Source organism: Sarcophilus harrisii, chromosome 1 (assembly GCF_902635505.1).
Source record: "Sarcophilus harrisii chromosome 1, mSarHar1.11, whole genome shotgun sequence".
NCBI lineage: Eukaryota > Metazoa > Chordata > Mammalia > Dasyuromorphia > Dasyuridae > Sarcophilus > Sarcophilus harrisii.
In genome coordinates, this window is record NC_045426.1 from 216,599,948 (window position 1) to 216,627,850 (window position 27,903).

At 37.0% G+C, this 27,903-nt stretch overlaps 1 protein-coding gene across 8 annotated transcripts; it reads left to right on the top strand.

Annotated features, from left to right (window-relative positions):
• Nucleotides 1-9,928: 9,928 nt before the first annotated feature.
• Nucleotides 9,929-27,503, top strand: SLC25A51 (solute carrier family 25 member 51). 8 transcript variants are annotated; one of them, XM_031936887.1, is made up of 3 exons: nt 9,929-10,658; nt 11,526-11,636; nt 23,424-27,503. In XM_031936887.1, exons 2-3 carry the CDS (start codon nt 11,633-11,635, stop codon nt 24,347-24,349), a joined length of 930 nt encoding a protein of 309 aa, XP_031792747.1. In that variant the 5' UTR covers nt 9,929-10,658; nt 11,526-11,632; the 3' UTR covers nt 24,350-27,503. The 8 variants fall into 8 exon arrangements, with proteins under 8 accessions (XP_031792747.1, XP_012398145.1, XP_023353105.1 ...); XM_012542691.3 differs by lacking the exon at nt 9,929-10,658 and adding an exon at nt 10,863-10,948 and having other exon boundaries at nt 11,526-11,643; XM_023497337.2 differs by lacking the exon at nt 9,929-10,658 and adding an exon at nt 10,863-10,948.
• Nucleotides 27,504-27,903: the final 400 nt, after the last annotated feature.

The window sequence follows — 27,903 nt, forward strand, 5'->3', positions numbered from 1 at the left end:
TTCTACTCTATCCAGCTACTATCCCATTTCACTCCTTCATGATTATATTTCTTGAAATAATGCTATACTATTATCTCTTTCACATTAAGGGGAATTAGGGGGATGGTGCCTATGATGTTTAGAAAGTCCCTCATGTATGTGGCAGCCTTTTTTTGTGGTGGCTAGAAACTGGAAAATGAATGGTGTAACGACCGCACTAGCACCCAGGACACTCCAGAATCAGCTGGAGTCAGGATAAGCAAAAGTCCTCAGTCTTTATTCTTGGTCTTAGACACAGGATTGAACAGGATGGAAGCAGAATCTCCCTGACCACCTTCTCCCTCATCTACTGACAAGAGTGTGTCCCTGGCTAGCTTTATTCCACCCTCTAAACCTTCCTACAATCCTTTGTACACCAATCATTGAGCCAGGACAGGATAGTGGGAAGGACCATTTTCCAAGCATATGCCCATAGAATATTGTCCAATCAGTAGTTAGTCTCAAGAGCTCAGCATTCTTGACCTCAGTGCATTGATTGAATAGTTTCAGCCCTCTGCAGAATGGATGCCCATCAATTGGGTAAATTGTGGTATATGAATGTTATGGAATACTATTGTTCTGTAAGAAATGACCAACAGGATGATTTTAGAAAGGCTTGGAGAGACTTACATGAACTGATGCTGAGTGAAACAAGCAGAACCAGGAGATCATTATATACTTCGACAACAACACTGTATGAGGATGTATTCTGATGGAAGTGGATTTCTTTGACAAAGAGAAGATCTAATTCAGTTCCAATTGATCAATGATAGAATCAGCTACACCCAGAGAAGGAACACTGGGAAATGAGTGTGATCTGTTTGTATTTTTGTTTTTCTTCCCAGGTTATTTATACCTTCTGAATCCAGTTCTCCCTGTGCAACAAGAGAACATACGGTTTTACACACATATATTGTATCCAGAATATACTATAACATATTTAACATGTATAAGACTGCTTGCCATCTGGGGAGGGGGTGGAGGGAGGGAAGGGAAAAGTCAGAACAAAAGTGAGTGCAAGGGATAATGTTGTAAAAAATTACCCATGCATATGTTCTGTCAATAAAAAGTTATAATAATAAAAAAAGGAAGTCCCTGTAAAATTTGTACCAAAGAAGTCTTAATTTTTTTTCTTTAAGATGCTTACAGTATCTTATTGTAAAATGTTGATTTAAGTATTTGGTCATAGCTATAATACACAATACTGAACATGTATTTTATACATTTCTCAGATTCTGAACTTTTTCTGCTGGCCTTCACATGTCATCTGCAATTTTTGAATAACTCCTAAAAATCCCCCTTTAATTTCTTATGTTGACCCATGATATATCAGAACCATGATGGGGAAAATTACCATGTGGAAGAGATAAGGTAACCTGATAATTAAACTACTTCCCCTTCAAGTTAACTCCTTGCAGTTGGACTTACTACTTTACTGAATGGTTCTAATTTGACTGCTACTATTAATAATAATAGTAGTTGATATTCATGCAGCACTTGATAGTTTACATTTTCCTCATGTAATGGCGGGGGCCCTTCTCACCCATGGATTCCTCTTTAACTACCCTAGTTGCACAGAGTTTAGGTTAGGTACTTTAGTATCCTCTCCAAAATACTGCTCATGAGCCCGCCAATGTGTTTACTTTCACCTGTCCTGCCAGAGAAAAGGTTCACAACAAAAACTTTTAAACCTTATTTTTATTGACATGTTTTTTCTGGAATTACCTTCATTTTAGATACATCGATCCTCCCTTCCCTAGAGCCAGCTCTTGTAAGAAAAAGTGAAAAATTTTTAAAAAAGAAAATTCAGCTCACCAAAACCAACTGATACAACTGGGTCTGACAGTACATATTCTACATATTAGTGCAACAAAAATAAATGATGTGTTTTCTCAGTTTTTTCCTGAACTAAATTTGGTCATTATAATTACACAGCTGAAAGATGTTTTTTGTCATTTTTTTCATTTATATTACCATAATTATTGCACATAATTTAATTTCAGTAGATAGAACACTGAATCTGGGGTCAGTAAGACCCGAGTGCAAAGCTGTCCTCAGATACTTACTAGCTATGTGACCCTGGGCAAGTCACTTAACCCCATTTGCCTTAATCCAGTAGAGAAAGAAATGACAAACCACTGCATTATCTCTGACAAGAAAACTCCATGGATGGTACAGTCGATGGGGTCATGAAGAGTTGGACACAACTGAACAACCATTCTGCAGATTGTTTTCCTGAATCTACTTACTTTATATTATATCATTTCATATAAGTTCTTCCCATGCTTCTCTTAATTTTTTATACTTATAATTCCCTATACCATATTGATTTACCACAATTTTAGTTATTCCCTACATGTGAGCATTTACTTTGTTTCTAGCTCTTTGCTATCGCAAAAGGCATTACTATAAATATTTTTGTATATGTAGAGCCTGGCTTTGATCTTATTTCTACCTAGTAGTGGGATTTATGAGTATCAAAATTTTGAATGATTTTTTTCTTTATTAAAGCTTTTTATTTTCAAAACATATCATAAATAATTTTCAACATTCATCCTTGCAAAACCTTGTGTTTCAAATTTTTCCCTCTCTTCCCCAGACCCCCTCCCTTAGGCAGCATGTAATCCAATATATGTTAAACATATGCAATTCTTTTATACATATTTCCACAAATATCATGTTGCACAAGAAAAATCAGATAAAAAAGAAAAAAAATGAGAAAGCAAACAAAAATACAAGCAAACAGCAAAAAGAGTGAAAATACTATGTTGTGATCCACACTCAGTTCCCACAGTCCTGTCTCTGGGTGTAGATGGCTCTCTCCATCACAAGATTATTAGAACTGATCTGAATCATTTCATTATTGAAAAGAATCATATTCATGAGAATTGATCTTCATATAATCTTGCTGTTGCCATGTACAATGACCTCTTGGTCCTACTAATTTCGCTCAGCATCAGTTCATGTAAGTCTCCCCAGGCCTCTCTAAAATCATCCTCTTGATTATTTCTTATAGAACAATAACATTCCTTATCATTCATATATTATAAGTTACTCAGCCATTCTCCAATTGATGGGCATCCACTCAATTTCCATTTCTTGCTACAACAAAAGGGCTGCCACAAACATTTTTGCACATGTGGGTCAATTCTTTCCTTTATGATCTTTTTGGGATATAAGCCTAGTAGAAACACTGCTGGGTCAAAGGGTATGCAGTTTGACAGCTCCTTGGGAATAGTTCTAAATTGCTCTCCAGAATGGCTGGATCCATTCATAGTTCCTCCAACATTGTATCAATGTCCCAGTTCTCCCACATCCCCTCCAACATTTGTCATTATCTTTTCCTTTTATCTTAGCCAATCTGAGAAGTGTGTAATAGTATCTCAGCGTTGTCTTAATTTGTATTTCTCTGATCAAGAGTGATTTAGAGCACCTTTTCATATGACTAGAAATGGTTTTAATTTCATCTGAAAATTGTCTGTTCCTTGGATGATTTTTATAGCATAATTTCAAATTGCATGGCAAATGAATGATTGGACCAATTTGCATGTCTACCAGGAGTATATTAGAGTGTCTGTTTTTCTTCCAACATTCACTATTTCTATCATCTGTTATAAGGAGCAATCTTTCATATAGTTACTAACAGTTGGCAATTATTTGAGAACTTTTTTTGTCAATGGGGAATAGATCTTAGCCATATTTTCTTGCTAATCCTCTATATATCTTGGATTTTGTCTACTCTTATCAGAAATATTTTTTCAATCAACACTTTCCCTTTTAATTCCAGATGCACTTAAAATAAGCCATGAGATAGTATCAAAACTAAACATTTCTCCATTAATTTTGAGTTCACTCTCCCATAAATACACACACACACACGGAAAAAATATGTAATGGGCTGAAGTTTGAGTTGATGCACTGAGGTCCCAAGTACATGAGGCTAAATAGTAACTGGGCTATACTCTATTAATATACATGCTTGGATAAAGAATGGTCCCTGCCCACTCTCTGTGCAAGTCCTGATGTGTTGTACAGGAAATGACGATTTTGGTGGGTGGAGGCAGAGAGAAGAACAGGAAGAGAAGCTGGGAGAGATTGGGCTGGGTTCCTATTCTCTCCTAGCTGCAGGTCGTGTGGCTGCTGGTCGAGCTAGCTTCTTGACTCAGCTGCACACATTGCTATTGCCGATTCTCTTCCACCTCCGATCCTTCTTCACTGAGAATAAAGACTGACGATTTTCCCCTAACCTGAACTCCGGACTCCTGCTGATTTAAAAATACCCGGTCTTCACAAAAATAGACTTCAATAAGAATCATTATGTTAGGGAACATTTCAGTCCTGCTCAACTGCCTGTTGGCTTCCTCATAGAGCTAAGATTTCCCAACATATAAATTGCTGAACAAAAAACTCTGAGTGAATGTTAAACTAGTCACTGCACCCATAACACATTTTAGAATCTACAGACTAGAAGAAGTGCCTTGAGTTAAAACAGAAATTTAGGATATGAATAAACCATGACACTTGTGGGTTTTTGTATAAGTTCATGACCATCCGTTCTAGGGAGAATTCCTCAAAAGTCCAACCAAGGCTGTAAAGAAAAAGCTACTATCTCTATAAGACCGTACCTATGTCTATGAGTCAACCCTAGAATGAATCTCTTCACACTTCTCTTTCACCTTTCTTTGGCACCTCAATCCATCACATTTCTCAAAAGGCACCAAAGCATAGATCTGTAAGTAGAGTTAATAGGTAACATCTTGCTTTCCCTACACCTGCCATTTTGAAATAACAACAAAAAAATTTAGAAGGAATGTCATCTAACACATGTCAGAAGTGAATTTTTTTCCTATACACAATATACAAAAAGAAAGTTTAAAAACCATTTTTGGAGCTGCTTCCCCCCAACCTAAATTCCAGCCAGCACCAAAGAAAATAAGTTTTAATAAATGTCATTTGAACAATTTTTTTTAAAACATGAGTTTCTTCCTTTTTCCTTCTCCAATGCAGATACTGAATTAAGATTTAATTAGTCTTTTGGAGTGCCACCAAATGCAGGAATAGAAATCAATTGGAGAAATTAATCAAATCTCCTTATTTATAACATCTAGAACTTACACAAATAGCCATATTCAAATTATTGTAATGGGTAGCCCTGATTCAATCATGTATAGGATATATACATCGGACATGTTTGGAAGGAAAACTCATACCTTGATAATGCAAAACTGACCAAAATCTTCTGATAACATAACTGTTCAGTTGCTAGCTCTCCACTGAACCTGCTCTGCACCAAGGATTGTGTTTCAGTTGCTTGCCATTGGTCATCCTCACTGTTTCCTATCAGATATTTCATCTCTTTTCCAGATGTTCTTTAGCTGTTATCTTCGGGGTCATGTAATATCTTGTCCAACATCCATTGAGAAAGCTCTGATTCACTTTCCCCCTTTATGGAGGGCTACATCTCTGTTAACTAGCCTTTTCAGCCTCTATTAAGTCTTAGTTGTAGCCCTCCACTGAAGTGCTAGATTCAAAACTATTTAGTTTTGAATAAAAATTTATTTAGTTCTGGTTCCGACTACTAGGGGTGCTAAAATTTGTAAGTCTCTCTCAGACAGGGAAGCCCTGCAGTTCTTTTTACCTGGCCATCTCAGATGATGAAGCTCTCTCTTGTTGGTTCCCACAGTTAATCCTATGGAGGTTTCTCCTATTCTCACAAATTTCACCAATGGTTGTGAAGCTCTTTTAATACCATCAAATTGTACTGAATGATAATAGAAAATAAGAGTAAAATTCGGTCTGTTCCATGAGGTCTTCTTAGGACTTTTCTGTTTTATGTTTCTCTGAATTTTTCTACTGACATATTTTACTAGTCTCACCTGAGTCTCAGTTCAACTGTCACCTAATTATAGTCAAAACCCTACTTTGGTTCTTAATATCATAGAACCTAGGTAGGGAAATATCCTCAGGGTTCTTCTACAAAGTGAAAAGAAGCTCAGTGATATGATGATAAAACTATTTTAGACTTCCCCCAACAAGTCATTCTGTTCTATGTAAACAGCAATAGTTGTGCTGGCTAAAGAGGGCTGAAAAGGCTGGTGACTTTTGTCCCAATTTCCTCTAATATCACTGCTTGGACTCCTATGTATCATAGCTTGTTGTCTCCTAGGTCTCTTTACATTCATAAGAGCCTTATGACATGATAATGAAATATTGTCTCCTTTTTATAGATGAGGACTCCAAGATTTAGAGCTTAAATAACTTATACTAGGTTGCACAACTAGATAGAGATAGAGGGTTGGAACAAAAACTCAATCATATCCTCCACATTAAATGCACATTACTTTTTTTATTCAGTGACATAAATGCAAAAATGGATATAGGGGAAAATAATGAAAAACATGTTGAAAACCATGATTCAAGTGTAAAAGGGAAGATGTGAAAGACTTGTAGACTACATATACCTACATACCATGAATAATTTCTTTATGCAGTGAATTTGGAAGTGAATCTTGATGTGTTAACTATTTATGGCAAATATCAAATAAGATCATTTAAATGAAAATGAGTATGAAATAATAAATGAAAGATTACCTATAATTAGTGAGTTCTGAATCACCTGTGTGCAATGATTGATACTGGTTCATAACAGCAAAGATCAATCATTTTTTATGCAATATTCCATCTTTAATAAGCTAGAATTTGTCCTAATACTGACACCCCAACAAAAATTAGAGGAAAAATAAAGAGAAGATACATTGTACAATTAATACAACTTCAATTTGAACTATTGATACTAAAGAATGGGAAACAGATTACTACCATTTCCTATAGAAGTTAAAAGATGTACATCAACCACCACAAGGAGATCAAAAAAAACAAAAAACAAAAAAAACAGAAAACTGCATCAATCAATAAAGACCTGAAATCTTTGCAAAACAGAAGAATATGACAATCAAAAAGAGTGTACTAATACGAAGAACAAATTCACTCATGCAACAAATCAGAAAAAAAGCACAAGTTGCCCCCACAGAAGTTGTTTGGATGCATATTAAGTTCCAGATCATCAGCCAATTAAAAAAAAAAAACCCCACACAGTAAGCAGACAAAAAAAAAAAATTAGAATACTTGTGTATGTCTAAAGTGGAGAGCAGAGCCTTTTATTCATTCATTCATTCATTTCATTTATTTTTTTTTACTAGTGCCCTTTATTACACAGGCTGGAAGCAGGCTCACCAAACACTCGACATGTAGGAATGGATTCTTAAATTTCCATTATATTAGTAATGGTAAAATGTGAAAATGCATCATATACTGCTGAATTAGATAGTGGATCCAAAATATTTAATCCTTTTATAAGTAACATTTAAGACAAATAATTTCACAACTTACGAAAGTATTAGTACTTGATGTCCTGAGTGATAAAGATCAGAATGTTTGAGTTATATTAAAGTATCTTTGAAGTTTCCTTAAAAATGTTATTAATGTTAATAGGAAAAGTGAATGCTGACTCTGCTAAGCTCATATCCACCAACTATTACTGGTGTGTCAGTATCAGGACAAATTCCAGCTTATTAAAAATAGAATGTTGCATGCAAAAAGCTCGGACTATAGAGTATGTGGAGAACAAATGATAGTAGTCAATACAATATAAGCACTAGCATTTCAAACTCAGAAGATTTAAGAAGTTTGGATTTAATGACTGTTCACCACCAAAAGAATGGAAGAATAGATTGAGAAATTCTGAAAGAGAAGAAGCATACCATCATTTTGTGACTGGGATTGGGATGTGCCCACGTAGAGTATTACAGAATACAATTTACTGACTATCCTAACCGTAAAAAATTCTCTTGAAAATTCCTTTGTCAGAAGAGATTGGACTTTGTGATTCTGGTATAATAATGGACTTCTCTGTGAGAAAATTATCTTCATCAATCCAAGTCATTGCCCCTTTTCTACAATTTATAGCATTTAAAGACCTACAGATGGCACAAGAGATGCCTATAGAGATGCACTAAGAGATTAAGCAACTTGCTGAAGATAAGAAATCCAGTATGTGTTAGGGGTGGGATCTACGTCACTCCGGCCCTAGGTCCAAATTCTCTATCCTTTTTCTATTACATGCTGCCTCTGTTTCTATCAGTGATAGATGTCAGATAACATATTAAGGAATGTTTGGAGTCTATCAACTTGAATGTATTACCTCTAGTAGTGGTACAAAAGAGAGAAGATACAATCATGTATGAACCCTAGAACTTGGTACAAAATGTGTGGGACAGAGACCCTTACCCAAAATTAAAATCGGAGACTCTTAAGGTAATAAGCAAAAAGGAATTTATTTATTTTTTGTTTTTGTTTTTGTTTTTAATTAAATAACTTTTTATTGACAGAACCCATGGCCGGGGTAGTTTTTTACAACATTATCCCTTGCACTCACTTCTGTTCCGATTTTTCCCCTCCCTCCCTCCACCCTCTCCCCAAAGATGGCAAGCAGTCCTATACATGTTAAATAGATTACAGTAGATCTTGGATACAATATATGTGTGCAGAACCACAAAAAGGAATTTATGCAGAAAGGGCAACTCCCTAGAGTCAAGATCTCAGTAGAGAAGTGCAAACTGCAAACTGCAAAACACAAGATCATATAGACCCTAACCAGAAGCATCCCCCCTTTCTCTCATTGGCTGGCAAGTTCTAAATTACCCAGAGACTAAATAGTGACCCCAGAATACACTTTACTTATTAGGTACATAGATGTTAATGAAAAGGTGTTGGTGTAAGGTGGCTGTAAAATCACCCATGCATATAACTTATAAATAAAAAGCTATAATAAAAACAAACAAAAAGATATAATACCTTTATCTCATCAAACCTTAAGAGGGAATGATTATAGCCTGGGGTTTTGGGACCGACAGAGTAACTGAGGTAGGAGGACCTCAAGGAGACTATAGCATAACACAAACAACCATGTTATTTCCTACACCTCAGTTATATACCTAGTCACATTATCCTCAACTCCATGTCATCTACCCAGTTCTGGTCTTTGTTCTATACTCTCCAAAACCTATAAAAGTCTCTTTCATTTGGGGGTCTTATCTTCGTTGAAAAAACGGAGACTCTATTTATTGGTAAATTCATGCTTTACTAATAAACTGATCATGCCCAGAAATTTGTTATCTTAGTTTATTTTTAACTGTTACGTGTCCATTTGGAGCTTATTGTATTATACTGTATAAGCTACTGCCCTAAACTTACTTTCTGCTATTGTTTTTCAATATTCCCAGCTGGTTTTGTCAAATAATAAATCTTTATCCCAGAAGTTATAGAGTTCTTACATTTATCTCTTAGATAAGAAAACCCCATGGACATTATAGTCCACAGGATCACAGAGTAGGATAGGACAGAACAAAAATCTTTAATATTTTCCAGAATCCATTCTGAAGGAAAGGAATACAATTTAGGGGAGGAATATCTCTAGGGAAAAGTAACCTGAGAGGTCAAAAAAACATAACTATCAGATTGTATAAACAGACCCTTCTCAAGCAGGCACCAGCTGCAGTTGAAGAACTCCTCTATCTTACATATTTCCTACCCCACAGGATGTTACAAGACTAATCTCTGAGAAATGCATTATCTTACAGGAACGATGCCCGATCTTTGGCAACTCCTTAAATCTCTAGGTGATGGTACCAGATGATCCACATTTACTAAGCCCCTACCTCGTGCCGGGAAATGCTAGGGATATAAATGAAACAGTCCCCGTTCTTATGGGATCAATCATGATCGATCGATCAGCAAGGCCAGTTACACCAAAGGAAGCTGAGCAGTGGGAAATTGGGGGAGGTGCACAGCGTGCTCGAGGCAGGGGCACCGGAAGGATGCTGATAGACTAGAAACCAAGCAGTGGTGGTAGATGGGAGACGGCTGGCGTCTCCGCCCCCTGGAAAGGCAGGCCGTGGGAGGGACTTTTGTGTTCCCCCTCCGAGCCCGCACGGAGAGAGACAGTTGCGCCATCTCCCGGTGACGTTGCCCTAAGGGAGGTGGAGAAGTGTGGTAGGGATGACAGACAGAGGGCTAGATACCCCCTGGTTTACAGCTTAACCTCCGTGACTTGTCCTTGCTTCCGATGGTCCCAATGGAAAATGACTGCGAACCCGTCCCTTAGTTTCCCTCAGCGCCCTAAGACACACATTCCTGCGGAGGCTCCCACCACCCACCGGGCAACGGCTCATTGCTAGGGGCTAACTCTTCTCTCCCGGCCAGTTTGCTGACTCCCTGGCCTGGAGCCTGAGGGATCGCAGGGGGGAGGGTTTTGGGGCCCGTGGGCTGAAGCTCTCCCCAACATCCGCGTCACATCACGGCGCAGACCCGTTTCCCTTGATCAGCACCGAAGGGCGAGGAGTGCCGGGGGATCCCGTCCGCAGGGACGCTTCCACAGCCGCTTTAACTGCCCCGGCATCCCCCGGGCACACCAACCAGGGGTACTTCCGCAGCAGTTCCAGAAGGCAGCGAGCGCACGTGCTAATGTAGTTTTCAACTCTGGGAACAAGCTCGCCCAAAGCGCCTGGGAGCGTATGTGGAGAGAGAAGCAGGCCGTAACGGAGGGAGAAAAGGCGGGGAATGAAGAGCGGTTCCGCAAAGAGGTTAATATAGTAAAGGAAAATGGAGAGGGGAAGGAGGAGAGGAGGGATCCCCGCCTCACGTGACTTCCTTCTAGCTGGGCCGGGAAGCCGGGCCTGCCCCCGCGCCATCACGTGATCCCCGGTGGGGGGGTAGGGAGAGGCTGGCGGTCTGGGCGGCTCGGTTTCTGCGCTCTGCGCCTGCGCGCTGGCTCGCCTGCCTGCTCCCTCACCTCGGAGGTGGCTGGCCTGACAGCCCTCCTGCGGGGGGAGCCTAGGCCCTGAAGTCCGCTGCGATGGGGGTTAGCCATCCGGTGAGTCCCAGGACCTGGCTGGGTGACTGCTGGAGGGGACAGTCTGTCACCCTCGGGGGGGTGGGCGCAAGGCTGGGGAGTGCGGGCCAGCGACCCTTCCGGATGCCCCACCCGCATCGTAGCGAACCTGGGGGGAGGGGTGGGCCTCTTCCCGCCTCCCCCATCCCCCCCCCCCCGGGCAGCTGGGCGGGCGGGGCCGAGTCCCTGCCTGGAGCCTGGGCCCGAGGACTGTGGTAAACCACCAGCGAACGGCTGAGCGCCGCCCCGAAACCCCACTTGTGGCGCGGCCTCCGCTGTACTGCCTGGTTGCCGCTGGGAGGCCGCTCCCCACCTCGAGCGAAAATGGGTGCGTTTGCGTGTCTGTTCGCGCTCTTAAAGGCCGAGCGCGTTGCCGTCAGCCGTGGGCGGCGGCGGCGGCGGCGGCAGGTGGGGGTCCCAGAACCCCGCAATGCCGGCTAGCCGAGCGCCGAGGTTGCAAACCACCTTGGTGCAAATGCTAAATGCTGTTATTCCTAACGGTACTACACCTCCTCTTATTGTTCTCCTCCTCATCCTCTTCATTGTTACTATTACCCAGGTGTCTCGCCCTGTGGAGCAGGAAGCGGGGATCGCCCTGAAGTCACGTGCCTGCCTCAAGGTCGCAACAATTAGGTCCCCTTTCTTAGGGTGACAAGCTGTCTTTGTATGTGTATGTGGTATGTGTGTGTCTGTGTGTGTGTGTGGGAATGGGGGTGGGTGGGTGGTGGATGTAATCCTTACTGAGAATTTCTGTTGTCCCCGTTTGGCGGGACATCCCCCTCTTCCCTACAAAGAATCCTAGAAAAGTAATCGCCATTTCTTTTCTAACACATGCTGACCTGATGGGTGAGTGGGGAGCGGTCCTTAATGCCGTGGAGTACGAGTGCTCCCTACAAGTCACCAAAGCTGTACATTGCTGAGATGCCTCCCCCCCAGTCCTCAGTGATAGCACTCCTCATTGAAGTTCTCCTAGAAAAACCAGGAGATTTCCAAAAAGAGTCTAATGCTTAGCTTTAAATAAAATTTTGTGAGATACAGAAAAAGATTGTAGTATTGTTGTGAGTTAGTTTTCCCAGGTGATGATGCAGCCCACCCACTCTTTAACTTCTACAATCCTCCTAACTTTAACCTAGCAACATTTGTTGGATGTTGATCAAAAGGAATAACGAAATGATAGAATTCTAGATATCCTAAGAGGAATTTAGGGATCATTCCCTTCAATTCTCATTTTAAATGTAGAAAATGGAGTCCGCCTGGAACTTCGGAGGTCATTTAGTCTAATGGATGCTTAGTGGGGTCTGCTTTGCCCAGGGTTACAAAGGTAGTAAGTGGCTGGGATCAGCACCCAGTTCCAAGGCTTCGCGGCTAGTTAGTGTCAGGACTAGAACTTAAATCTGCTGACTATTTCTAATGAGCCACACTGAGGAACTGGGCAAGTTGGCATTTTTTTGAATGTCCACTTAAACATGTATTTTGAAGTTGCTGTGATTTAACTTCCTCACCTCACCAGAGGACACTCAAATTATTTGTATATATGGTTTCCTCCTGGAGTTTTGTTCTCATAATCACTTGAACGGTTCCCTCTAGGTTTACCTATCTCCCACTCTGTATCTTAGATGTACCTGTTACTTATTATTTTTCCTAATAGTATATATATTTCTTGTTTTTTACTTTTGCCCTCCTTTGTATCTTCCTCATTTAGAGGGTGTGACATACAGAACCCAGGCAGTCAGTAAACATTAAAAACACTATGGCAAAAGTTGAGGGCCCAAAAAGAGGCAAAAAGTTCCTCAGGGAATTTACAATCTAACAGGGGAAAGAACAAGCAAACATATACACATTCACATACACATACACATTAAGCTACATATGGGGAAATGAGAGAAATAAAAGGGATTTTAATTGGGACACAAAGAAAGGAAGACCATAGGTAGAGGTGAGGAAGAGCATTCCAGACATAGATGACAGCTAGAGAAAATGTTTCAAATGAAGAAACAGAATGCCTTGTTGGTGAAACAGCAAGGAGGGTCAGTATCACTTTTGGAAGAGTCATATAAGACTACTGGAATGGTAGGAGAAGGCTGGGTGAAGGGCTTTAAACACCAAATTTGACTCTGGAGGTAAATGGGAGCCACTGAAGTTTATTGAGTAAAGGGGGACATGTTGAACCTTCAACTTAGGAAAATGTCTTTGGTAGCTGAATGAAGAATGGATTGGAATAGAGAGAAACTTGAAGCGAGCAGACCTGTCAGTAAGCTATTGCAATGGTTCCTATGTGAAGTGATGAGGGCCTGTACTAGAATGGTGGCTGAATCAGGAGAGAAAGGAGCATTATGAGATCTTAGGAAGGTGAACTGAATAAAGCCCCTTTCTCAGAATTCAGATCTTTTTTTTAAAAAATTTTTCTACATATCTGTAGTAAGTCTCCTTATCTTTACTTCTTGGGGTTAAAGTCTCTCCTCTAACACATACTTTATATGCAAATCTGGAGAAAGTTTTCTTTAAAAAAAAAAATGTCCTTAATGTCTTTTGTTTTCACATAATCTAAATTTCTTCCTGTATCCCTGTTCTACCACCACCACCAGTACTCCACTTTCCACACCTCCTCAGGGAGCCATGTCATATAACAAAGAATTTTTTTTTAAGAACAAGAAACCCCCTCCCAGCAAAACCAATCAATTTATTAGGGGTAAAAATCTGTCTATATATGTAATGTTCTACACTTGTGGACTCTCCAACTCTGGAAAATAGTGGGTTGCAGTGACTTCACACTTCTGACTCCTAGCTTGTTCTTTTAATTTTGCAACATTCATCTTAGATTATTTCTGTTCACAGTGTTATCATTATTATGTGTATTGTTTTCCTCTTCCTGCTTACTTCACTTTGCATAAATTCTTGAAAGTTCTTTCCATGATTCTGTTATTTACATTCATTGTTGTTTCTTATAATAGTTAATATTCCATTACATTTATGCCCTGCAGTTTGTCATTCCCCAATTGATGGGCATCCAATGTATTTTGTTTCCAGTTCTGTTACCACAAAGAATTATTGCTATAAATGTTTTGTAGCAATAGGGTATGTGCCTGGCAATGGATCTCTGGGCCAAAAAGGTATTTTAGGTATTTTATTTACATAATTCCAAATTATTTTCCAATATATTTGTACCAATCCATAGCTTCATGAATAGTATATTAATGTACTTATCTTTCCACACCTCCAAACACAGTATTTCTTTCTTTTGTCATCTTTGTCATTTTACAAGATATTTCAGACTTCAGCATTTGCATTACTATTAATTAATGATCTGGACCTGGCCTAGTCTGGCTTAACTTCTTTGTGTGTTTAGGCAACTCTTTAAGACTATAAGTTGGTGAGGATAGATGAAAAAAATATAAAGAGCCTGCTATAATTCTAACATTAACCCTAATTTCTGTCAGGTGCTGTGCTAAACAATACTTTTTTTCTTTTTTTTAAACAAATCAGTGGGGTTGGTGCTATTATCATCCCTACTTTACATTTGAGCAAACTGAGGCAAGTAGATGTTGAGTGATTTTCCCAGGGTCATAACTTTTTAAGTATCTGATGCTGTATTTGAACTCGGCTCTTTATGACTCTGGGTTTATTGTGTACCAGTTCTACTGTAAGTTGTAGAGAATAATTCTGAGGTTCTTTCTTACTTTTATGAAATAACAAGAGGTACCCTTCTCATTCTTGACCCTGCCTCCACCCCTAAACTATCTATGATAGCACATGGAATGGGAAGTGGGGTTGGTGCTATTATCATCCCTACTTTACATTTGAGCAAACTGAGGCAAGTAGATGTTGTGATTTTCCCAGGGTCATAACTTTTTAAGTATCTGATGCTGTATTTGAACTCGGCTCTTTATGACTCTGGGTTTATTGTGTACCAGTTCTACTGTAAGTTGTAGAGAATAATTCTGAGGTTCTTTCTTACTTTTATGAAATAACAAGAGGTACCCTTCTCATTCTTGACCCTGCCTCCACCCCTAAACTATCTATGATAGCACATGGAATGGGAAACTTAAACCTGATTTTTCCTAATTATAAATTATGTCAGCAAATGAGGGAAAATACTAATCTATATAAAATCTTTTCAAGTAGTGCTTTTGGGGGCAGTTTTAAGGGGTTTTAGAGAAGACTTTATGGAGGAGGTGTTATTAAACAGGGCCTTGAAGGAAAAATTGTTCAGTAAAGATTTAGTGGGAAATCTAAGCAGTGAAATAATGAGAGCCTGAATTATGGTGATGGCCAGTAAGAGTGGAAAGAAGGAGATGGAATTCTGCCCAAACTACAGTGATTCCCTGTTAGTTCTAGGGTCAAATATATATTCTTTTGGCATATAAAACTTTACAATATGGTCTTTTTCTAGGCTTTCAGTCTTCTTACCCATTATTTCGTGTCCTCTGGTTCCCATATATTTACCATTGCTCACACAACAAATAATCCTTTCACTATGTCTTCTATGCAAGTAGCAAAGAGTTAGCATTTTGGATTTTTATTTATCGGATAGTAGGCAGTGTCCAATGTTGCAGAAAGGTCAAAGGAGGATGTCAAGATTGTTAACATTTTATAGTCCATATGGATTGGACTGATAACAAAAAGAGAAAGAATCGAATTTTTGGGGTGTGCTAGGTCAGAATGTGCTAAGATAGGGCTTAAAAAGCTAACCTACAGCAAGTTAGTTTCATTAGGGATTGTAAAAAATATACTCTATAACCCAGGGAAATTGTTCTTAATAATGCACCACAGGGTTGAATTTAGTGGAACTCAAGCATCCTCCTAAAGTGTTCCCTGGATTCCTAATAGTATGATAGTTGGAAACAATATTTCTGATGTCTTTACAGATATACTCTGGGATATGGGTTATGCAGTTAATAATAACTCAGTTGTGTAGTGTTTTAAGATTTGCAAAATGCATTTCCCAAAACTCTAAAGATGATGTTTCAAGTATTATTATTTTACAGATAAGAAAATTGAAGCTTAAGGAAGTTAGAGGATTTGCCTGTGGCAACAATTATAATAACAGTAGCTAGCTAGCATTGATATATTTCCAGGTTTTCAATATGCTTTGCAAATATTTCTTTTGTCCTCAGGGCTATACTCCCTGCTATGGAGAGGACTGATTATATTTGAGGCAAATATACCCCGTGACTAAGTTAAAAATTCTGTTTTTCTTTTAAAAGCAAGGTCTGTAAAATCCTATTTTCTTTTTAAAATTCTGTATCATCCCTGATTTGTGCCAGCTAGGGAAACTTTGCAACAGTGTCCAAGTCCAGTAGTCCCCTATTTCCCAATTTATGAGAAGAAAGGTATAGGAAATGACTTGCCCAAGCAGAAACCTTTACTTTCAATCCCTATCTTGGTAATAAATGTTCAGAGGGGTGATTTGAATCCCCATTCATTGAAGCCAGGGCTCTTTTAACTGTCCTTTGCTGTGTATCAATAAGTACAAAGGCAGAATTTGAAACCAGATCTAATGGATCATCCTATACTGTTTTATATTTGTATTGATTATTTATGTGTCTTAAGTTCCTTGACAGCAGGAACTGGTTTTTTTTTTTCTTTTACAGATCAGTTCTGAGAATATCTAGCTTCATGTCATTAAGAAGCAAAATTAAGATGAATGGACATCCTGTTGCAGTTATATGTAATTTACCTTTTTCCATTTATGAGGAAGTATTTACTTAGTGCTTACTATATGCTAGGCTTTGTGCTAGGGACAAGAGAGATGAAAAAAAGCAAAATGACTGTCCTTATAGAACTTGGATACAATGGAGATGTGTAAAGAAATGGGTTCGTTTTAGATAAGTAAAAAACCTGCTGTATTTCTTTCCCTTTTGTTGTCCGCAGTTAGCAATATAATGCTCTTCTATAGGATTGCCCATATTTCACATTTGAGATTCAGAGAAGCTGTAGAGCAGAGATTGTTTGGCTAGAAGTCAAGAATACTTGGTTTCAAATCCTGGCACTTAGTATTCTTGTTAGCATAAATAAATCACTTGATGTCTGAGACTCAGTTTCCTCAATTCTAAAATGGAGGAAATATCTTTGTACTGACTTCCCAGGACTGTTGTGAAATTCAAATGAGATCATTTATGTGAATTGAAGTACTTTGTAAACTTTAAAATGCAATAGAAATATCAGCTAACATTTGACACATGCCATTATAGATTATTTTAAGTGATGTCAGAGTTTTTCATTTCCCTGAACATTTCATAAAATAATTTTTAAGTTCAGAGGAATCTCCAAAAACATCTAGTCTAAGTATTCCTTAGCCTTTTTGTGTTATGACCAGTCTAATGAAGTGTATGGACTTCTTAAAATTTTGTTTTTTAGATGTACAAAAAGGCATTCATAGGAATACAAAGGAAAAACAGTTATACTGAAATGCAGTTATCAGATTTTTTTTTTTTTTTTTTTTTTACTGGACCTCAGTTTAAGAATCCCAGATCTAGTTAAATCATTCTACTGAATTTGCCATCTTGTAAGGACTATAAGAAGAGTGCTTCCTTAATATTTTAGAACCAAAGGAGTTTAAAACTGAAAAAGAACATAGAGATTCTGTGGTTTTCCCTCCCCTCTACCCCACTTCATTTTACAGGTTGAGAAAATTAAGGCCTACAGAGATGAAATTATTTGTACAAGTTGTTCAGTTATTTTCAGTTGTGTTTGACTCCATGACTCCATTCAGGATTTTTTTGGCAAAGGTATTAGAGTATTTTGAATTTCCTTCTTCAGCTTTTTTTTTTACAGATGAACTGAGGCAAAAAAGGGTGACGTGATTTGGCCAGTTCACATAGTATCTGAGGCATATTTGATTTCAAGAAGATGAGTCATCCTGACTAGGTCCAGCACTCTGTCCCAAACAGCTAGCTATTAAATAGCAGAGCTAAGATTCAAACTCAAGTTCTCTTGACTCTAGAAAACAGTGTTTTTCTCACTATGGCACATCACCATTTCTTAGTATTGTCAGTTTAATAAGTATCTACGATCAAATAATGTGATGGTTTTAAGAATTTTAAAACTACACTCATCAGAGATGCCAAAATAAATCCCAGCATTTCCAGTTACCCTATGGTCTCACTCTATGTGAGGCATTTGCCCTCTAAGGTGACCAAGGCAATGCTTTACAGTAAGTTCTGCCCAGCTAAGCCCTCCTTTTTTCATCTGGGTCTGCAGGGATATGTTTACTTATCACTCCCTACTCTGTGTCAACTTCCAGCAGTTGATGGACATTGAATGCTCATTAAGTACAATGTATTTTGATATTATTAGGGGCAGGCCAATGCACATCATGTGGTCTCACTATGATACAAAGTTGTGTGGGCAAAATAGCCATTAAAAGTTTTGATAAATCTATTGATAATAAAGGATACTATGATACATGCTTTTTGGAAACATCCTTTTTTTTTTTTTTTTTTTCCTTTGCTGAGGCAATTTGTGTTTAGTGACTTGCCCAGGGTCACACAGCCAGGAAGTGTTAAGTGTCTGAAGCCAAATTTGAACTTAGGTCCTCCTGACTTCAAGGCTGGTGCTCTATCCACTGTGCCACCTAGCTGCCCCTGGAAACATCCTTTCTTATAAGGTAGTGTGTGATAACAAAGGGCCAAAGGGCTGTGCATTTATATACTTTTGAGAGACAAGAAACTGTTCAGAGAACTATTGTGAAAATGAGTAGAATGTTTCTTAATTATCACAAAGTTTGTCAGTTTAAATCCATAAAGAAAAACAAACATATTGGAGCTAGAACAAAAGAGTTCACCAGAAATTTTAGTGAGAACATGCATGATGAAAAACTTAAAAAGTTAAGGACCTCCCTCTCTAATAAGTTTGGACTTGTTTTAATTGTAGAAGTGATGATTAATGATTAATTAAAGTGAAAAAATCCAAAAGTTTTGGTTTGAAAGACATGAAGATATAGACAAAATAAATGGAAAAGAACTAAATAGAAGACAGATTTATGCCAGTTGAGTTCAGAAACAAAGTAAAACACAGAACTCAAGCACAAATTTGAACAAATTCAGCAGGAGAGGATTACCAAATATCAGAATGTTAACCTCTGTGTGAAAACATCTTGATGGTATTGATGATCAGTGTCTTCAAAAAGAGTACTCATAATTTGGTAGAAACACTAGTACAAAGGTGGTGGAAGGGGGCTACATCAAAGGATTTGGCCTTGTATCATCAGGAAGCCAACATTAAAGCAGTCGCAGAAGTGATGGCATTGTTAACACCAAGCCATTGTATAGGCACAAATGGCAAGTTGTCTGAGCTGTGCCAAACCCTGTAATCAACCTGCATTGGCCTTCTTCATATTATTTCATGAGTCTATTCCTTAGACTCAGCACTGTGCTGCATCCTTTCCTGCTAGCCAAATTGCTTAACTCAGGACAAGTCCTCCCTGAGCATTCCAGAATATGCCTAGTGTTATCAATTCAACAGCTCCTGAGCTACTGTTTTGTATCATGGACCCAATTTCTTTACTGTTTCCACAAGGGTTGCAAACATCAGCTCAGATGATGGGACTACATTTTACGGGCTGCTGCTCTGCTGCTGCTGCTGCTGCTGCTGCAGCTACAGCTACTCCTTTTGTCTGCACAATTCCACAGTTTATAAGTGTGCTGCAGGTGTTCACAGTCCTCAGCAGCATATTAAAGCACAATCAGAGGTAATCATGAAGCAGCCCCTTATTCATGTGCAATGTCAGGAACTTTTTACTGCTTCTGTGTTGACATCCATCCCTCCTGAAGAGTAAAAGCAGGTGGTGGGTGAATAGCTACCTTCATTCATTCAGGCCATGCACCCTACTCTGAGCAGTAAAACTCAGGGATGTTGCTAGAAACTGACAATTCTGAGCTTTTTCATATGCTTGAGTCACCTTAGATCTCCCTTCTGAGATTGATGAAGCCATAGCCATGCTACAAGCTCACTGAGCTAAAGTAACAGCCCACAGATAGTTCCATTTGAATTTCAACCGTTTAAAATCTGGGACCATCTACTTTACTGAAGAAAAAGACCTAAACATTGAAAAACTAAAATGTCATAAAAGTTGCAAAATATAAAAAGGGAAACTGGAAAAAAAGTAACACCGTTTTCAGAATTTTTTGAGATATTTCTAGTTTTTGATGATTTTATTTTTTAAATATTCTTGTTGTATGGAATGACCTTTTTTTTTTTTTTTTTTTTTTTTTTTTTTTTTTGCTGAGGCAATTGGGATTAAGTGACTTGTCCAGGGTCACACAGCTGGGAAGTGTTACATGTCTGAGACCAAATTTGAACTCAGATCCTCCTAACTTGAGGGCTGGTGCTCTATTAACTACACCACCTAACTGCCCCTATGGAATGACTCTTTGAGAAGGAACTAGGAGAGATATTGGGAGAAATTTTTGCAATGTGAAAGTATACTATAAAAAACTTTTTTCAAATTTGTACTAATCTTCCATCTGAAAATACTTTCAACTGTTCAAATATTTTAATTTTTTACTAAATCGAGAACTAGCAAAAAAAATTAAGACATTTTCAAGAAAAATTAATTTAGCTATTTTAAGGCAAAATAAAAATATCCATAATTACCCAGTAAAAAGAATATTTGCTAGAGGAAATAAGTATGCTTTCCATTTCTGTTAAAGTCATACAAGATTCCTACATCTACAATCTTTTAGATAGTTTTGTGTAGTTGATTATCAAGCCAGGAATAAAATAAGACAACTTATTTGAGAATGTCATATAAAGTAAAATTAGAGAGATTTCCTATAAATAGTGAGATTTGCCAGAAGTTTTTGAATTCCATAATAATGTTAGGGCCTCCTCAGTGAAATCTGAAGCCACTCAAAGCCATTGGCCTGTTTTATTGTTTTGACTTTTGTTCTGACATTTTTATACTGAAATGATTCTGAAATATTTACGTTATTTGAATCATAATTCCTAAGTTAGGGATCTGTTTGCTTTCTGGTAAGATAGTAAGTTTTATATGTGATGATGTTTGATGCTTTCAGTATCTAGCACCTTCCCATTCTTTTAAAGAAACTATGTGGACTCAGCTAGGTGACTTAGTAAATGAAGTATATTGACCTTGGGATTTGCACTGATCTTGGGATCAAGAGGACCAGAGTTCAAATATAACCTTGGACACTTATCAGCTCTGTGATCATGGGCAAATCACTTAACCCTGAATGTCTCCAAAACAAAACAAAAAAATTATACATAATGTGTGAAATGAGTGAAAATTCTAAGTTGTTAAGACCCTTGCCTTCCCGCTCACCCCTTCTCTGTGCCCATCTTCACTTCAAAGTTAGTGTCTGTTTTTGGAGAATCTGATCAGGTTCTTAAGATTCTTCTACCTCTTCATTCTCCAGAATAAATGCTGGTGTATAAACTACAATTAACTTGATAGCAGGTTTTTTTTTTTTTTTTTTTTTTTTTTTTTTTGTGGTGCTCACGAATGAGATAATGCAAGTTATTTAACTGATGTTTCTTATTGGAAGCAATTTTTATTTTTCTCTCCTATGAGAACCTGTAAGCCATCCTTCGTCCAAATGTGGCTTCCTTGTATTTCCTGGTATATTGTTACTATTGATGTGATTCATTTCCTATAGGTTCTCACCTTGAGTACTAATTTATCACCTTTTCTGTCCACTTCCAGAAAAGAAAACTATCCTTTATCCTGAGATAGTAACTAAACTTTTACTGTGAACCTTCTCTCTATATATTTGATATGCTATTTTGTGCATATTCTTAAGAATGTTTTCTGAGTCTTCCAAATGAGTTTCATGTGAATATTATATTTCTCTAACTACAGTAATTTTTTGGAGGAGAGAAATCTTCATTTTGGAAGAGGAATGTATTAGCATCTGAGACCTTGATTAACATCTAATGTAATGCTTTCCTTTTAAAAAAGAGAATGTAAACTAAACCTGGAGTATTTTCTGTTCCCAATTACCAATCTCTTTAGCTTCCTTGAAGTTCCAGCTAAAATCCACCTGTTAAGGAAGATTTTTCCAACCTCTTTTAATTCTAGTGCCTTTCTTGTTATTTACTTTTTACTCTGTAGCAGCTAAGTGACACAGTGAATAGAGCACAGAACTGTCAGTCAGAAAGCCTCATCTTCATGAGTTCAAACCTGGCTTCAATTAGCATTTCAAGTAGCATTGTGATCCTAGGCAAGTCACTTAACCCAATTTTCTTAGTTCTTCATCTGCAAAATGAAGTGGGGAAGGAAATGGCAAACCATTCTTTATGAAGAAAACCACAATGGAGTTATGAAGAGTTGCATATATTTCAACAAAATACATTTATCCGTTAGTTTGCTTTGTATGTTATTTGTTTACATGTTGTCTTATTCATTGCATTTTAAGTTCCTTAAAGGCAGGGACTTAATCACACATTTTAGCACAGTGCCTAGTACAAAGCAGGCTTTTAATGTCTACTGATCTATTTGATTAATTGTCCAAAATCACAGAGTTAGGACTGTGATTTCCTGATTACTTAGTTCTGCTGCTCAGGCTATTCTTTAGCAAAGTAACTTTTTGCCCTGAATGCTAAGGTAAATAACAAATGTCAAGTGGAAAGAAAATTTTGATGATTTTGATTTTGTTACAAAACTTTCCCGTTATTTCTTTAGATTGTGATCTCTTTGATCAGTTTTTCTGAAGTATCTTTTTAGATTTTAATCCAGTTTTTAAATCATCTAATCTAAGGTTTTTCTCTCATTGAAATTTGTTTGGAATTTTGTAAATAGAATGATTTTTAAAGGGCTTTATTATTAATGCATTGGTGTTAATGTACTTGTATTTAAGCTCCAAAATGGAAGTGATTTACAAGCATCTTTAATAAGTGCTAGTTGTCCAGTCCATCCTAGGACAAATCTCACTATTTCCTATATTCTGTTTGATCATCCTTCAAGTGAAAATTTTTATTCTGTGAATACAGATAAAAATAAACAGAAGACAAACAAGGAACCCAGAAAGAAATCATGTTGGGGATGGTATCTAGGAATGAAAATACCAGATTTTTTTTAAAAGAAGATAACAAAGCCACCACTTTTCCCCTCTTACCCACCAACTGCTTGCTTGGTTGCCTCTTCGTCTTGAATGCTATTGAAGTAAATTACTGTTTGTGAAATGAAAAGTAAATTTTGATGAGTTTGATTTAGTTCCCGAAATTGCATCTCATATTCTTGTCTTTAGAATGTGATCAGAAATCAGTTATACTAAATTATCTTTTGAGATTTTAATCCAAATTTTTAAAAATCCTACATGGGGCAAAGTAGGCTGATGTTTGATAAGACTATAGTTCCAAGCATTGTATTTTTCACTGATAATTTATTTGATATATTAGAACATATGATAGACTAAGAGAGCAAACTGACTGTAGTCACAACTTTAGGAAATATTTTGAATTCTGGGAAAAGCTTTCTCACATGCCACCTCTTTTGTAGGTAAAAAATACTCCCATATGAAGAAGACATTCTTCAATATGATGGATTCAGAAGCTCATGAAAAGAGGGGAAACATCCTGTCACCTTCACAGCAAGATATATCACCTCATGCTGTTAATGAGTTTAAGCATTACTTTTGTGGCTGCTGTGCAGCCTTTAATAATGTAGCAATCACATATCCCATTCAGAAGATCCTTTTCCGCCAACAGCTATATGGACTTAAAACCCGAGGTGCCCTAATTCAGTTACAGAAAGAGGGATTGCGAAACTTATACAGAGGAATTCTGCCTCCATTAATGCAAAAGACTGCAACATTAGCACTCATGTTTGGTCTCTATGAAGATTTCTCTTCCATTCTCCACCGGCATATCAGTTCTCCTGGAATTGTGACTCGAAGTACGGCAGCTGTTCTGGCTGGAGCAACAGAAGCCCTTCTTACACCACTGGAACGTGTACAGACATTGCTGCAAGACAACAAGCATCAGGATAAATTTACAAATACTTATCATGCTTTCAAGGCTCTGAGATCCTATGGAATTGGAGAATATTATCGAGGTTTGATACCTATTCTTTTCCGTAATGGACTCAGCAATGCACTGTTTTTTGGTCTTCGAGGACCCATCAAGGAACATTTGCCTGAAGCAAATTCTTGGAGTGCTCATTTGATTAATGATTTTATCAGTGGAGGTCTATTGGGTGCCATGTTGGGATTCTTGTTTTTTCCAGTGAATGTTGTCAAAACTCGAATGCAGTCTCAGATTGGTGGGGAATTTCAGTCTTTCCCCAAGGTTTTTGGAAAAATCTGGCTAGAACGTAATGGGAAATTGACACATCTTTTCAGAGGTGCCCATCTGAATTACCATCGATCCCTCCTATCTTGGGGCATAATCAATGCAACTTATGAATTCTTGTTAAAGCTTGTATGAAAGATGTCATCTATAATTCCCAGTAATAAGTTCAGTAGAACTTCTAAGATGACTTCAGTTATACCTTGGTTATTAACATTGGCTGAATATTAGACAGTGTCATAAATCAAACTGAGCAAGATGAAATATGAGCAAAATTTTCTTTGGGATAAAAATTGAAAATAAAGATTTATGGGCAGGAAAGTTAAATTATTTTTATCAATACTTGCTAGGTTTAGATTTTTGTTATTAATTACCGTCACTGTTGATGGAAAGGTTCAAAGTCCAAGAAGTGATTTTTTTTTTTTAATGGAAATTCTTTGAACTATCTTTATTAAAACTTGAACTGCCATGAACAGCTGGAGAAGAGTCCTAATATCCTGAGATTTCTCCGGCTTTTTTGTGCTTCACTTTCTTGTTTACCCTCTGAAGCTATATAAAATGGTCTTTAGTTTTGTGAAGCTTCAGAACTTAGAGGATCAGAGAGGAAAGCAAAATAAAGAAGAGAAGCAGCTCTATTAGGAATGGGCTTTTCATGAAAAACTGCCTACCTTCATTGTAAAGCCAAATGTATAGTTACCAAAATTGTGTTGCTTTTAAATAACCTAGGATTTTATTTGTGGTGATGTAATTGAGCAATTTTTATTCAAAACTTTGTTCTAAAAAATTCAAAATTTAATTATTATAGCCTCCAATTTTCTTCATTAGATACATTTCTCTTATTGATCCAAAATTTATGTTGAATCCTTCTTGAATAACTTTACATGTTGATTTATCCTTTTTAAAGTTAAATTTCATCACAAAAAATGAGACTTGAATCTTAAGTTTGTCCTTTGATACATTTTCATTCCATTTTCACGTGGCATAGAACTGTTTCATTGAATTAATGCTTCATCAGCACAGGTGTTTTGTTTCCTTGAAATTCCACTAACTCTTCTCTATATCCATTCTTCTTTCCCTCTTTAAGGAGCAGCTTTATTTAGTTATTACTTTATCTCCACCTTTGTTGTGTCCTGGCTTTGCAAAAGTTCATTATTTTGTAGCCTATGCTTTTTCTGATTTCAAAATATATCAAAAAAACCCAAACTTTTGCTTTCTATAATACTAGCTAATTTTGACATTCACTTATTAAATTTGTGTTGGGACTCAAATTTTAGATTTTCTTGATGAAACATAAAACTCAACCAAGTCTTAAGCTCCTGGGTAAGACTTTAGAATTGTAGCAGTTGAGGCTAACTAGATATCTTGACAGCTAGTAGCTAAAAAAGTTGGAAATATCATTTATAGTAGAAATGGGATTTAAACATTTTTTTCCCAGATAAATAACTTGATTGAAATGATTGTCATAAATCAGAATTTTATCAATGAAAACATCCTGGAAAAATTATCTTACCTATTAAAAGAGCTACTAAATGTTATTTAACTAAGTTGGTTTCTGAAATCAGTGACTTTTCAATTTAAGAGAGTACTGCTGCCTCCTTATTTTATGGGAATGATGTTGTAAAGCAACTTAATGTCCTGACCTTGCCATTCAAATGTTTTAATAACCTATGAAAATCTGTGCTTAAAATCAAGGCATTGACAAATGATAGTTTATTATTAAATGTTGCAGGAGAGTAGTTAGTAAAAGGTCCAAAAAAGATACATATTTCTAAATACAGTTATATGACTGGCAGAACTAGAGAATTTGACATTTCTCCAACTATATGAGAATCCAGCAAACATCATTTTTTAAAATTGCTTTATATAACAGCATTAACATCCTTTAAAAAGCATATCTATTTTTGTTATGCTGGAAATGAAACCAATATTAATTATCAACACTATTAAGGGTTAAATGTTACCATTTCAGACCACGAAATACGTGTTATGGCAACCTAAAGCTTAATAAATGGAAGATGATTTGAGCAAATGGAGTGGAACTTTTCAGAATTTAAATTTTTAAAAAAATGTTTGAGGTAGGCCTTGACTTTGGCCATATTTTCAAACAAAACTTTTGGAAATATTACTAAATACTTGCACTTAAGTATGCATGCATTATAAATTATTTCCCCCTCCATTGTACATTGGGACTGTATTATCTTTATTTTGGCCTAGTCCTGTGTTTACACTCCAGGTGGTAGAAATTGTGTTCTTATGCACTTTTGTAGACTGCAAATGAAATTAGAATTCAGAGAGAATGCTTAGTTTTCCTTCTCTAAAAATGTGTTTAGTTTGCGTTATTTTTTTAAAAATAAACAACTTGGCTCATGAAATAATATTTTTAATGCTCCTAACTCTGATGCTATTTTGGATTTCTTTATCACTTTTCTACAGCATGTGAAAGCCAGAATGCACATATATTTGAAGTTGACTTTGCATCACACTAGACAGCTTAAATTTGACAAGATTGAATGATATCTGTGTGGAACATTTAGCCATCTGCTTTGTTCTGGACTTTAAAGAAGTAATAGTGGGCTAGGCAAGAAGTGTTAGTCAACTTCAGCATAACTGACTTCCTTTCAAATTTTTGACAAGGTAAATGTTGATTGGATGATTTTATCTGAAAAGCTTTAAAAGTGTTCTTTGTATCACTCCATTGTCTACTTGTGAACATGGGGGTGCTTTTGTTTTTTGCCTTTTTGTGCTACATAATTTCTAAGACTTACAGAAGAAGTTATGGTTTTGTATATGGAGTCTTAAAAGTTTCTATGTGCCCTCAATGTAGTATAACAGCCTTTGTACATTAACAACTTCTACTGCATCTCTACTTATTTATGATAAGGTGCCAAGAAAAATGGGTTTAAAAAAATATAATCAGCATTCATCTTAGCTAAGGTTGTATATATTGTGTAATATATGTTATGAACAGTGCTGTAAAGTGGGATCTTGTGGAGAACTGAAATTCCTAAGTTTAAATTACTGTAGTGATACTTGTATTACAGTGCAGCATAGTAAAAAAGATGAAAAGTGTAAAAAGGAGAAAGGGCATATTAATAAAACTGGGCTTATAGTAAGCCAATCATGTTTAAAAAGTAGATTGCTTCAGTATGGATGAAATACTATATGTACCTGGGTGGTTATTCAGTCATGAAGTAAAATTTGCAGTAAAAAGGGAATGGGGAAAGCACTTGGATCCAATTTTGCTTTTTAACTTCAATAAAAGGTATCTCCATTTGTTTTCTGATGAAAAAAGTGTTTTGTATACTCTAGAATCTCTAATCTTTAAAATTATCTTGTTTTTAAATTTTATCCTTTTATTTAAAATACTCCAGACTGAAACTGGCAAGTAGCATCTTGTTTGTTTTCTTATGCATTGCGTTAAAACAATTTTCATTTGATACGTACAATTTAGTGATTTTATTAATTTATAAATGAATCCTTTTAAAATGTCTGATTTTTCTTTGTTAATACATTTGTCAGTCGTCCTTATTTGGACATTATTGTGCATTAGTGCATTATTCTTTGACCCATTAGATTATTTTGAGGTCATGGAAGCTGAAGATCCTTTGCCACTTTACTTGGGTCTCAATCTAAATCAATTTTTTATCATCATATATTTATTCATTGCCTCATCTATAATACTTTTCTTCCAT